General features: G+C 31.0%; 1 protein-coding gene across 1 annotated transcript in view; it reads right to left on the reverse strand.

The window, feature by feature from the left end:
• The window catches only part of LOC136980488 (thrombospondin type-1 domain-containing protein 7B-like), a 63,971-nt gene that overhangs the window by 20,770 nt on the left and 29,144 nt on the right, over positions 1 to 14,057 (reverse strand). Inside the window, exons 23-25 of the mRNA XM_067276613.1 lie at positions 11,932 to 12,027; positions 11,772 to 11,852; positions 10,194 to 10,427 (exon numbers count right to left, since the gene is read on the reverse strand). Coding sequence (XP_067132714.1) covers positions 10,194 to 10,427; positions 11,772 to 11,852; positions 11,932 to 12,027 — 411 coding nt within the window. The remainder of the gene's footprint in view (positions 1 to 10,193; positions 10,428 to 11,771; positions 11,853 to 11,931; positions 12,028 to 14,057) is intronic.

The following is a 14,057-nucleotide window of genomic DNA, read 5'->3' on the forward strand; positions in this document are numbered from 1 at the left end:
TAAAGAAAAACATTCTGTGGACTGAAAAAAATCCAAGAAACTTTGATTAAAAATGTTACAATTCGACTACTTTTATATGAATCGAAAACACAGGAAAAGAAAAAGGAAATGTTGATTAAATAAGCAACAGAACTGAAGAATTTGGATAAAACAGATGAAAATTACAGAAAACGTTTGGTTATAACCATATTTTGGTTCTTTCATTAATTCTAATTTATATAGAATTATCCCTGTAATATTGACTCGATAATAAACAGAATTGTTGATATAACATTTTCGTATTAGAATCAAGAAGTATCATTTAATAGGATAGAGTATATCGAGATGACTGTTTCTACTTTGACGAAATTATTCTATAATTCAGATAATATCATATGATTTAGGCAATTTCTTCGCTCGAAATAAGTTACTGCTTCTATAATCCATTTAAGTAACATGATATAGTACTATATCACGGATTATACTAGTATACATTATTTCAGTTTGCTAGTGTAGTGGCGGTTGTGAGATACGTCGGTATTCAGCAGACTTAAAGCTTTCACCTCCGTAAGAAATAAGGTATGCAACCTCCAGAAACCTACGAAATTCCTTCTACAAAAGTTTGCTCATCACTGCCAGAATAGAAAAAATAAAATAAAGAACATTCGACATGAAAATCTAAAGATACCATAAAACAAATGGCTCATATATGGTAAAATACTATGCATTAACTTATCGATCTATAATGTCGTTTAGACCAAACTTTTAATTAACTTATATTGTGTTTAAATGTATACGCATAGAAATTTATGAAAATTGAATCATAAATTTTGACTTAATCACATTCACCAAGCTAATAATTTGATATTCCGTAGCTAAACAAGAATTATCATTTCGTACAACAAATCGTTAATAATTACGATATCCAATTTCCTATATTTTTAAAAAAATAAACATTACTTTGCATATAAATTTAATTATTCTTCTCCAATCATTCAGAATTGAATTTTCCTTCCGAAACAAAAGAAAGTATGGTATAGAATTTTTAATTAAATACAAATTCACTCACTTCAAATCTGCAAGGAAAATATTTGTTATAAACAAATGTTTATAAAATTACATTTGCAAGTAAATTTAAACCGGATTTGTACAAAATTGCAACGTCACAAAGTTGTACCGAACGAGAAAAGACACACACACAAGGGGATTAAACGTTTGGACATTGTGTTGCTTTATGTATAAACAGCCCAAACACGCCGCTAATATATACATAATACAATCTGTATTAAATTCCTTTTATGTTACAATCTGAAATGTATTCGTTCTCTTTACACTTAACAATTCTTTGTATTAAAACAATTCTTTGTATTGTGTTAACTGTATGTTAACACAATACAAAGAATTGTTTTAATCGCTGTGGAACTTTTCGATGATTATTTCTTTATATATATAATATAGAAGATAGCTAAATTGGTTGGAGGTCATCAATCAAACAGCAACTTACCGAATTATCTTATAATCTATATTATTACATATATAATTCTGCTATATTTACTAATATCGTATTGATCTGGAATATTAGATCATAAGTTGTATACTTAAAACATTAATTTAATTATATGTGAATAGCTTATTTTATATATAGAAAACAGATCAAAGTTTTATCCTATGTAATTTTTTGTTTTGTCAAATAAAGAATAAGATTGACGTCGGTTAAAATTAGAGTAGGCAATTAATAGCACCGCACTTTTGTTACAGACAGATGATTTCTCTGTATCAAAAAGAGAAGTTTTGATGAGTTTTTTCTCCATTCTTTATTATTATCTAGTCTCTAGATATACGGAAAAATGTCTCTATTTTAAAAACTTCATGTTTAAGTGGACATCCATTTTGATATTTATAAACTGAAAGATAAGAAAGAAAAGGTTTCCAATTAAGGAAAAACTTGTTCGATGACAATTCTTTCTCGCAATTTTTCAACTTTTTCTGATCTTTTTCTTCTTATTCTTTCTATTTTATCGAACAATTTAAAAATTCTACGCAATAATAAGCGAATGCCTTCCTTACGACATTGAAAACAATTGTCTACACTCGCCTACTCATTTCAGTAATTTCTTCAACCAAATTCGTTAGTACAGAAATTATTTAATTCCTTTTTATAATATAATAAAAGAGCATAATTTATATAAATACAAATGCCCAAAAATGTCAATTAAAATAAAAGCAGAATTTATAAGAAAGCAACAAGGAATATCCAGGCTAAGAGTCGTTCGGGTCTCAACGATTAGACCAACGGAAATGAGTGGATGGTGTCGTTTCCGTTTGTGCAAACATCTCCAGGCCAAGACTATCGATTCGAAGAGCACCCCGACGCGTCGGATAGCAATTCTCTGTTAAACATATATTAAAAGCTTCCCACTAACGACCGTCCTTCTTCAATTTCTATTAAAATGTATTAATTCCGATTTACTGTAAAGCTTCGGTTAAAGATTTTAAAAAAAATTTATTTTATTCCAATTTCTCCTTCTCCTTCTCTAAATTTCAATTTCTCCTTTCTTTCTTCTTATGTAAATTTCAACTTCTCCTTCTCCTTCAATTCTTCTTCTAGCCTTTATTTACAATTTATTTTAAAAATATATATATATATTATCGCTCTTATGTTAGATAATGAATTATATAACTCGAGATAAGTCCCATAGATATTTATTTAATTCGATTAGTTTAGAAATAACATAAATATCATTATTTATACCTGAACGAACCGTATCTAAGGATTAAATTTACCTATTTAATAAAATTTTATGTAATAATATTGTGTTTATATGTTTATTTTTAGTTTTATTTTATATATTTTTGTATATCTTGTACATTACATTACATCTCTCATAATTGTAAATGTTTTAAAGACAACCATTTAAAATTATTCATAAAAAAAGATACCTTTTGTTTTAATGCTCTTCAAACTTAAAACTTGTTACCTCTTAGTCTTTAATGTTTAATGCAAACTGTCACTAACTAGATTTACAAGATGCGGTAGTTTTTACTCTAAGACCAAAAATCCCAAGTATCTCGAAGACTTTACATCTTCTATTTTGTGACAAAATGAAACTTTGTTTTCGAAACAACAATATTCTTTTATAATTAAACGAAAATAAATAAATACATAAAAGATACAGTTCCATCAGAGATAGAAAAATGACAATTCGTTCCCGCAATCGCTTAGAATCCTTATTATTAAAGTACGAGTAATAAATAATTATTTTAAAATTTTGATTTAAGTAAAAAAAAATCAATAAAATTCTTATAAAAATAGCAAATATCTTTGAATATAAAACCGAAAAAGATGATGTTATTTTTTTGTTTTGTTTTTCGAATCCCTAAAAATTATATTATTGAGTTGCTCGCTCTTACCAATTTTTATGAGAAGAATGTTGAGAAATGTTAAAATGATGAAAAAATAAATAAAATCTGTACAAGGAGAGTGTCTCTGGTGTTTTCTACTGATCCATTTTATGTTTTAGCAATTCATAAAAAATTCAATACTGGGTCGTGCAAAATGGAGCGCAGTTTGAATAAAATGCAATTCTTGGTTTAACGCAGTTTCCAATCTACAATTTGTTTTCGACGTTTCACAAAATGTGACCGATATTTCCAAAGAAAATAATGGAATCTGTAATAATAATAATAATAATAATAATAATAAAACAGTTCATTCCTTTGGGAGATAATCTAAGCAACCTTTCTATAGCAAAAAGCCATACGACGCTGTTTTGATGTGGGATGGAGCCGAAATACTAAAAAAACACATCAAAGTTTGTAAATTATACTTAAAATCTTATAATTGTTTGTGTGTAATTTAGTCATTATCATCGTTTTTATTAATTTTAAAAAATGTAGGCAAAATATATAAGAAGAAACGTACGCATTTATGTAATTTTAGAAGTCGCAAGACCTCATTTTTATTATTTGAGGGAACCTTAGATGCTGCAATTCGATTAATTATACGCGTTGATTACAATTAGAACTTCACACACACTGCCAATTGTACTAATTTGGAAAGGTCACGTTTCCTTTAGATATAGATTAGGGGTGGCCAACTTGTGCTTCGATCTACTTTTTCGTATCAAAAGTAGGCGCAACCTCAGAATTGCTTTGTTTTAAGCTTTAAAAGAACATTTCGAAAAAGAAAGTACTTTTTAGTTTACTTAATTTGAAGTTTTCCTTCTTCTATCGGGCTTAAATGATTCCGAGTATATTTCGGCGATTACAGTCTTTAAGTTAGAATGTATATTTACTTATACCTGAACGAACCGTATCTAAGGATTAAATTTACCTATTTAATAAAATTTTAGGTTAATGTTACCCATGGTTCCAAAATGGCGGCTCGTCTCTGATTCCAGCAAATAGAAAAAAGGAAACAGTGGGGTTGCACGTTCTAACCTAATCTATTCTAATAAATTACCATAATTATTACCAACAAAATTATTAGAATAGGTTAGGTTAGGTTAGAACGTGCTTTCCCAATGTTTCCTTTCTTCTATTCGCTGAAATTCCGAGTATATTTCGGCAATTACAGTCTTTAAGTTAGTATGAGAATAAGTAAGAAACGATTATTTGTCTTTATTAACTTTAAATATGAAAAGATGTATTCACATATGTATGTGGATCAAAAACAAGAGTAAATGTATTCAATATATTTTTTCGTGTTTAAGTATTTTTCCCGATTAATATACTGCTAAAAGTTTTCTTCTGACGCCACAGCTTTTAAGAATAGATCCGATTTCATTGTTATCATTTCGTTTTCAAGTGCCGTTTTTCTATTTGCGTAACATTAGCAATTTTTCTCAGACATATCACATATTTAAATCAGCAAAAAAGAGAAGAAAGATACTAAATAATATCATCGATTTTTTAAAAATCTTTAACAATAAATTCTCCATTAAGTTTTTAGTTACAGTTATTTATTTGCCAATAGTAAAAACAAAATAATCATCTTACCTATGCTCTTAATTCTTCTTTGAAATTCTGAATTTAAAACGCTCAATTTGCCTGTAAAATATGCTAAATTGTTATAGCCTATCACATAGACTTTATCTTACAACTGTTCGTATTCATCAACGTTCCGTTTCTTTCTCAGAGAAACTTATTTCACTCAAGAAATATTTATAGAAATTTACCTATAATTAGTCATCTCCCATCTGTGTGCAATATTAATTACGATAATTCTTATTTTAAGTTGGCATAAAATGCCTTAGGAAAGATTTTTCTCGTAATAAGTTAACGATGTAAAATGTCATTTTCCATAATCTCCTTTTTATTCAGTCTTTGACTAACTAATACCTGGTAATGAATTATACAATGATAACTCATAAATCTAACACTGCGAGATCCATTCATATGACCAATCATTGCTTCTGCTCCATCCGTTGTAATTGATAACCTTTTGATGTTAAAGAAAAGAATTAGCGTTATAGGACAGAAATTGCGACCGAAAATTACGTCACGATCGACCTGTTGGCCATCCCTGCTATGGATAACTACACTTGAAATTTATCGTTTACTGCTTGTGTCTTTTGTTAATTACGTATGTGTATAGTAAATTACTTAAATACGCTTAAAGATCTTTACAATACGCGAGCATTGAGAAAGTCAAAGAGGAATACAGGCTGCACATACCAAATTATTAAAGACTTATGAATATAGCGAGTTTTAACATTTATGTCAAAGTTATTTCAACTGATTATGAGAATCATCGATAATTACTATAAAGAAAATATTAAAGTGTTTAACAAAAATTTATAAAAATGCCTCAAAAATGATCTAAAGACTAGGAACGAGGAGTTAGAGTTGGAAACGGATGTAATACAATGTTTAAAAAACGTAATAGTGTTTACTCCTAATTAACTTCCAAAAAGTGTTATAAAGATACGTGTAAATGAATAGGAGACACGTGGAAAATGAAAACATGAGCTTTTTCAAGACGAGATAATGTTATAAAATTAAAAACACCATTATCAAAACTCTCAAAGAGAATTTTTTTTTTTTAAATCTAACGCATTTCGTATTGTTAATTCAACATTGATTATTCTGCTTTAAATAATAAAGATCCTTTAAGATTTCTTCCATTCGTATGCATTAGATGAATATCTCGATTATTATTGAAGGAGATGACTCGAATTTTATAAGTAAAATCAATTTCTAAATGATATTTGAGACTAATCTATAACTTTTAAAATACTTCTTTTATTTGGTTTTCGAACATTATCACTCCTCTAATCACCCGAAACTAGGGGAAAAAATTAGTTGTATTGATTGATTTCACGATTCTGTCAGTCACTCGCATCGGTTACCATAAATAAAGAAGATACATTGGCTATCGTTTACCAAAGTTGCACGCTACATGATAAAAGATACTTTAAAAATGAAAATTTTTGTATCCAAAACGACCCGTATCGCCTGTCAAGCACGCAGAATACAAAATCCAGTATATATATATGGGAGACAGTTTCTGACAGACACATTGCAAGCAAGAAGATATGTTTGAAGTAACAGTCAAAAATGTAAAATTTTTCAGAAATTACATTGATGCCTTCTACACATTGGAATTCTTCGATTTCGGTTATAAATTGTTAATCTATTTTAAGAAATTCTAACTCGATGCTTAGAAAGCGTTATTTCTCGGACCTTCGAGTAGTAGGAATAATGTTTTTAAATTATATATTTAGATTATTTATAAGATTAGTATAAATTATATATAAGAGAATTTGAAATCTTAAGAAGTTTTCACGAGAAATAATTTCTATTTTATCTTGGAGAACAAACGTTTTCGAAAATGAAATATATCGAATATCGCTGTCTAACGAATTTCTAAGGGAGATATTTATATTGAATGGATCCAATTTTGATAATAAATCAGTTGATTTATTTATGTCCGTTGTTATTCAGAAATAAATAATGTTAAGATTTTTATTATTAATCTGGTATTCGGACTTATCTTTTACGTCTCGCGTGGCCCTTCTCAAAAGAAAAAGATTGGAGATTCCCCCGCTGTAACCTATCACGTGTCATGTGTTATTGTTATGTGTTGTTTTCTCTACGGAGAATCTGAAAAATGATCTTACACAGATGAGTCTCCATCTGTACTACTACTTTTTTCTCCTGTTTTCTTTTATTGCTGCAATAAAGTTTGTATTATATTTTAATGCGGCCAAGTTATTTAAAACATACAAATCGCCTTTAAGAAATGTATATTTAGAAATCTGGGTAAGTTATTATAATAATGGAAAAACTCAATTATACAAAGACTTAGTGTCTTAAATTTTTAACATTGAAGTTACGATTATTACTATGAAAATTTATTTAAATTTAAGTTTTACAAGTAAGAACTACTAAACTTTGTACAGTTTCTCGAAGAACTTTATCGTAAGCAAAATTTATTATCGTTCAGTCAGGAGTTAGAGTACGAGGCTGACATTTGTTAGAAGGAAAAGAGAAACCGCTTATCGATCATCGCTTCTCAAACAGACTATTCCATTCGAATATTTAATATTTAAACAATGTTAGTTTGTACGATAAACGTAGTTCAATTCAACTATATTCTACAGTCGATAATTAAATTTTCATTGTAAGAAAGTACAATTAAGAAGCGTGTATCCGAAAACGTATATAAAGCGGCGGCTGTCATTTCCCTTTCCTCGACATTAATCGATAAGCGAAACTTAGTTTCCACCTTGTTAGTTCCTTACAAAACATTATTCTTATCATCCGTTTTCGGGTCAGATTATCGCTTCGACGCCCGTCAAATTCGAAAATTATTTTCAGTTTCCGTACCGAGAAAGCCACTTTAACTCAGACGTTCTTCGTTTGGGAATTGGATGGAAGAAGCAAAAACGAAGTACAGTACACGCGACTTGCACGTCAGAAGTGCATTCGCGCATTTATCGTGGGAGGAATTTGTAAAGGAATTCGATCGGAGAGGAGAAAGCGATAGCGATGCGGGGGAGAAGAGGAGAAAACATCCCCGGTATCGTACGGGCGCCAAAAAGGCGACCTCAACCAGAGGTGATGCCCGGTGCCGATGCGAATAAACTGATATGGGTACAAACGACACCGTTCACGGATGGGCGAACGAGTAAAGTAACCGGTTTCCTCTCGCTAACCAGTTATTGCTCGTAAAGTCTAAGCCAACGGTGTAAGAGTTTGAAAGGGATGAGCATTTCTCCCATTCTTCCTTTCATTCAGCACAAAATCGTGAATTTGGAAGTAACCCGAAAAGCGGAATAATCGAAAGTGGCCAACCGAGATCCAATAAAGCGAACAATTCTATTCTCGTTTTGTCAAACGAACTGGAATAACACTCCATTTGCATTTTATAAGAGGTTCTTCGAATTTACGAAACATTTCGATTGCTAGCGTATTCTAACTGCGAAACGTTGCTCCGCCGACTTACTTCGTTTACATTCTGAGGTGGCAATTTTCGTGGTTTACAAAGAACTTTTTCACTTTCAGTCGACAAAAGATATTATTATTTTTCTAAATGTTGACGTTTCAAACGAAGAAAGTTTAAGTTGTTACAATAGAAAGGTCGCATTAAGTAAATGTTAAAATATATCGTAACGCCATCGATTTTCCCACAAATATCGGTGACAGGATATGTATGCCAATGAAACAAATCAAAATAATCGATTTGACATGTAAAATAAGCGGTAACAAGATAAATGGAACAAGTGTGGGTTCGATTTCCTTCATCTCTGCAGCAGCAATCTAAAGGTAACGAAGCTAATCACTGAATATTAGAAATAAACAGTGGATAAACATTTGAAAATAATGAATTGATAACTAGAAATATATTGATTTTCGCAGAAAATTAAGTAAATTCCAAGTTAACCAAGCAGCAAACACACGCAAAACATTTGACGAATTTAACACTCAACCAATTAAACTACTTTTAAAAGGTCGAATTTATGTCCCACTTGATATACAAATTAAAATATAGTCATTAGTAGTAAATGTACACTTTTACTCGACCCCAACCTAACCCCAAAGAAATCATTAGCATCGTTTATGGAGTTAATTATTCACAATTTACAAAGATTTGTATCTCTTAAAATGGCATACGTCCTCGCGACGAACATTTGTTTCGAGAACACATCTATTAATAAAGCTCTCCAGAGATAAAACATTATTACGCAAGCCATAAATCTAAGTCTAAATTAGCAATTTAATATCGCTTCCAAACGTAATTTCGATATAGAATATCTTTTCTTTGAGTTTGAAACACCGAGAAAATTTTGCAAATGTTAAGAATAGCACAATATTTTCGAAATTTATTCAATTGTTAACATTTCTTTTGCAAGAACTAGAAAAATCTCTTTTATACCATTCGTTCTGTACGTCATTCAATTTTTTTAACAAGGAAAAAACAGGATTAATTGTAGCAGTGTTCCGAACAAAGAAGAGATTTTCTGCCCACGACCCACAAAGAGAACAGGCGACTTTTCTTCTTCTTTTTCTTCTTATAAATGAAGCTCGTCTCCAATTAAGATAACAGGCGCGCACTTCATTATTTTTTTATTATTATTATCGTTAACCTACATTTATTATCTTCTACCGGGAAAAATCTTTTATCTTCCGTTTTCTTTCTATAGGAACACGACATTTACACTGTCGATAATCGAACCCTTTTCATACGTAAACATCGTTTACTTAGGCTAATCGAAAACAAGGAAATGCACTTTTCGCCTTTTAACTTTGTAAATTTTACAGAAATATTCGAGAATTTTTAGTAAATAAAATAAAAATAATTAAAAATAATCTTCGAAATTTTGATCATTTTTGCCGTTGTACAGTACAAAAACATAAAAAAACAGCTTAAGAGAGGGGAATATTTTCTGTCAGATTCGCATTTCGATCACGTGCCACTTCCGAAAGAAAATCGCCCACTTTACAATAGAAACGATTGTGTCTTTTCTCCTCTTTAAATACAGTTTAAACGCGCCTTTTACGCGCGGTACAGAAGTACTTCTGTTTCCCTTTCTTTATACAATTAGGAATGTACTGTAATTATTAGAAATATAATAAATCAATGTAAAGTACTGTACTGTAGTACAGTACATAATTAACTTCGTGTGTAGTCGATTTGGGATTTGCGAAGAGGAAGGAAGTGGACAGCAACAGATAGGTGGCTCGGGGCGATAATAGGAAGAAGTACTCACCGGGGAAGTATCTGAGGATGATGTCGTCTTCGGAGCGGGTGACGTTTAATCGGTCCATGGCGTTCGGTAGACAGCGGAGCAAATGAGGAACCACATCGGTTCCTACCTCCGTCCGACCGTTGTATACGGGAGAAGCGTCGGCCGGACACACGCATTGGCCGAGCGCGTGATCGCAGAAGGAGTCGGGCGCGCTGCATTCTGGGTAGCAGGGGCGGAGTCTCTTCTCGCAACCTCCTGAAAAAACATCGGAAGACAATTAAGCCGTCGACCCGATTTCTCAACGTCTTCGCCTCCCCTTTCCAAAGCGACAAAGCGAAAGAACGCCTTCCTCTCACCTGCTAGGAAACTCTCTAACCTTTGACCTACGACTCCTTTCGAAGGTCAAAGGTTAGAGTATTTCCTGTAAGACGTTGCTACTACTACTACTAATAATAATAATAATAAAAAGTCGCGAGTTTAGAGATTATGAAGACGCCATTTTAAATCTAGATCGGTGTCAGATGATCTCGAGTTTTTAAGGTGTTAAACTTACCACTTAAAAGTATAAAACGTGTACACAGATTCATCATTTCCTGTAGCATCAGGCTCGAGTTTTTAAAAGTTATCACTCATTTTGGTGTAGAAAAAATAAATTGATCGCGTCGTCGTATCGTAATTTCACTACCATTTCGCGTAAACTTCCGTACAAATATATTGCTGTTCTTCACTGCTCTATTCAAATTATCTTATGTGTTATTTTGATGGCACGCAAATCTTCCTCCATATAAAAATTGGAGGGTATTTTTCTTCCGCCTGAACGGTCGCGTGACTGAGTAAAAGCCTAAAAATAGATGCCTGAATTATTTTTCTTCGCATTTACATTGATCAGACTACTTTTTGTCGATTCTCTATAACTTTTTTTTTTCTCGATTTAAGATCCAAATTTGCGAATTTATTTAAATTTTTAACGTTATTTTTATAGTAATTTTATATATAGACTGACGAGAAAGTTCATTTAGCATAAATAATGTAAAGAATAACCCTAAAACAATGTATAACCTTAATCAACGTATCTGTTAAATTATAATTAATTTGGCATAAAAATGGGGTATAATTTTGTTCAGCGAGTTTAATTGAGAATAACAAGATGAATTATTGTTTATTTATTTATTTATTTATTGATTTTGGGGGGATGAAAACGTTCGGCACGAGAAGAGTAAAGTGGGAAAGTCCACGTCAGGAGTAATCGAGTTAGAGCGAAGGAAGATAGGTAATGGCTCGGGACGAAGACGTATCGATTCGTTAATCAGCTTAGTAGTTATATGGGTTTGTGTGTAAAATGCTAAACTGATTAAAATAAATATGCCCTGGATTTATTATTAATTAATTATATAATAAGTAGCGAATAGAGGAAGATAAGAAAATTCGTTTTAAATGCTCTTTGTCGGATGCAACTCCTTCCGTAATTAAAGACAGGAGATTTTTAACCAAAACCGATGCGCTTACGTCACTCGTGTACACCCGTTTACTCGGAATTACCTTCGAGTGTCGCCATCTGACGGAGCGCATTCGAAAGACAAGAAATGTACAGTACTTTACCTTCGATTACTAATCCGTCCGATCTTACGCACTGGATGACGTTATTCTTTAATTTCCAGCCGTAGGTCAAACAAGGACCGTCTATTAAACACTCAAAATATTAATAATTATAATTAGAAATTTTTTTTAATATTTTGAATAATTGCGACTAATTACTTACCCCAACAAGGTCTTTTTTCCCATAATATTTTTGGACAGGTTTCGTGCTTCCCGGCCGCATTGACTAAAATAGCTCTCGATCTCGTTCGGTATCCCACTGAAGAATATGATAAATTTTATAGTTAATATTTCGTCCGCTAGATGGAAGCAGTTTTCGATTATACTTTTTCTGTGTCTATTTATTGTGACATTGTCACAATGCCGGGCTCAATTTTTCGTCAAGTTTAATAGCTTTTCATCCTGTACATCATTCTTTTCCTATTAGCAATGGAGTCGTCCTATCTATCTAACTATTTTAATTGAAACAACGTAATTTCCGGTACAGATCGGAAGAATTTTTATCGTTAATCAGAACCTCCTCTTCTTATACTTTTCATATCTGGTCTCGAATTTCACTCATTTAACTCCTTTTTTGAGGAAGGACGGACAACAGACAGACGACAGTGGGAATTTATAGATTCTACACTACAATTTACAGGTCCAACAATAAGCTTTAAACTATTATTGAATAATTACTAAAACATATTACTAATGGCATTGTTTTCACATAAAAGTAGATACGTAATATTTTAATTTTATTATTAAATTAACGAGAGATAAAAATCGATGAAATAGAATAAATATTTATTTATGGAATAATATCTGCCGATTTCAAAAGATTCAAATTTCAATAATCATACCAGACAAGAAGAGGGAGCTAATAACAACAACACAATAGAGAGCAGGAATAGCTGGAAGTACTTTACAATATAAATGTTGAACAATCTTATTGCTTGTACTTTAAAGTTATCTCTGTCATATTTTCTTTACAAAAATAATTTTAATTAAAATCGTTTCCATTATAATCGAGATTCTCTAAATTAATTCTTGCTAATTTCGATCACTGAGAAGGAAAAATACGTATTCTAACATCATCTCAGTAGCTCGGAGGTTTCGTTTTAAACGACTTTTATTTCAACTGTATGCCACAATTCAGTGATATATATATATAATAAAATAATATATTATTTTATTATATTAAAGAATTTTAATATATAATACGGCAGAGGATCACTGTTAGGTTTCTCGGCTCCATCAGTGATCTAATTCTATTGAGAGTCAGACGCTAATGAGGAAATAATTCATAACTTTAGCCAAAAAATTCACTGTAAGTAAATTTCTTAATGAAGTAAGTTAATGTATTATGATTATTTATGACGAAATAATGATATAAACGGCGATGTTTACCATAGAAATTAAGCATATATTTTGTGAATGTCCTTAGTTAATTACTCACTATATTACTTATTAAATCATGTAAATATTATGCAATTAATAAATAGCAGCTGTTATTGTTATTCGTGTTACATCGACTTGTGTAACGTTCAATAATGTTGTTGCGATGTTGTAACGTAGACACGATTGGAGTGAAATGATGAGAATAGTTTTTACTTCGGTAATACAATTTTTCAATTATATACTCTATATACCTTGAATTCTTACATATAATAATACTCAATGGCGTAACTGTAATTTTAAAGACCCCATAAAAATTTATTTGGGGCTTCCGACGACCTGAGGATGATGAAAATCGCATTTTTAAAATAATGTTCAAACAGTTTCAGCTAGTAAAACAAAATAGAAGAGGTGTTTTAATAAGTTTTACAATAGCAACAATTAAAAGGATTGCATCAAAGGGGAAAAAAATTATATAAAAACAATAAGAATAAGAAAAATAAAAATCAAATTTCAGTTTCTTTGTTGTATGGTGAGCGAAATCAGATATTAGTTTATCTAAATCTAATTTTTGAGCTGATGCGTTTTTCGATAAACAGCATAAAACAATTTCGGTCTCTATTCTTTTCGCGTAAGTTTATAAGTTTTAATTAATTTCAACTCGCTGAATGATCTTTATGATGCAGCTCTACTAAAACAGAAGAAAATTATATACAGTAGAATTACAGTTATAGATATTATCATCAGTCGTTTACTATTATCAGAATTACTAAGTTACAAAACGTTAAAGTATAGTATAAAAACTTCAATTATTGTAATCAGAATTCGGCTATAGTTATCATTATCTTATAGTTTTAAACTGTGCCTTTACAACGTATACAGCGATAACACATAATCATTGCCAATTATACA

This window comes from Centruroides vittatus, unplaced genomic scaffold, assembly GCF_030686945.1.
Source record: "Centruroides vittatus isolate TY-2023 unplaced genomic scaffold, ASM3068694v2 contig_7, whole genome shotgun sequence".
In the NCBI taxonomy this organism is placed as follows: domain Eukaryota; kingdom Metazoa; phylum Arthropoda; class Arachnida; order Scorpiones; family Buthidae; genus Centruroides; species Centruroides vittatus.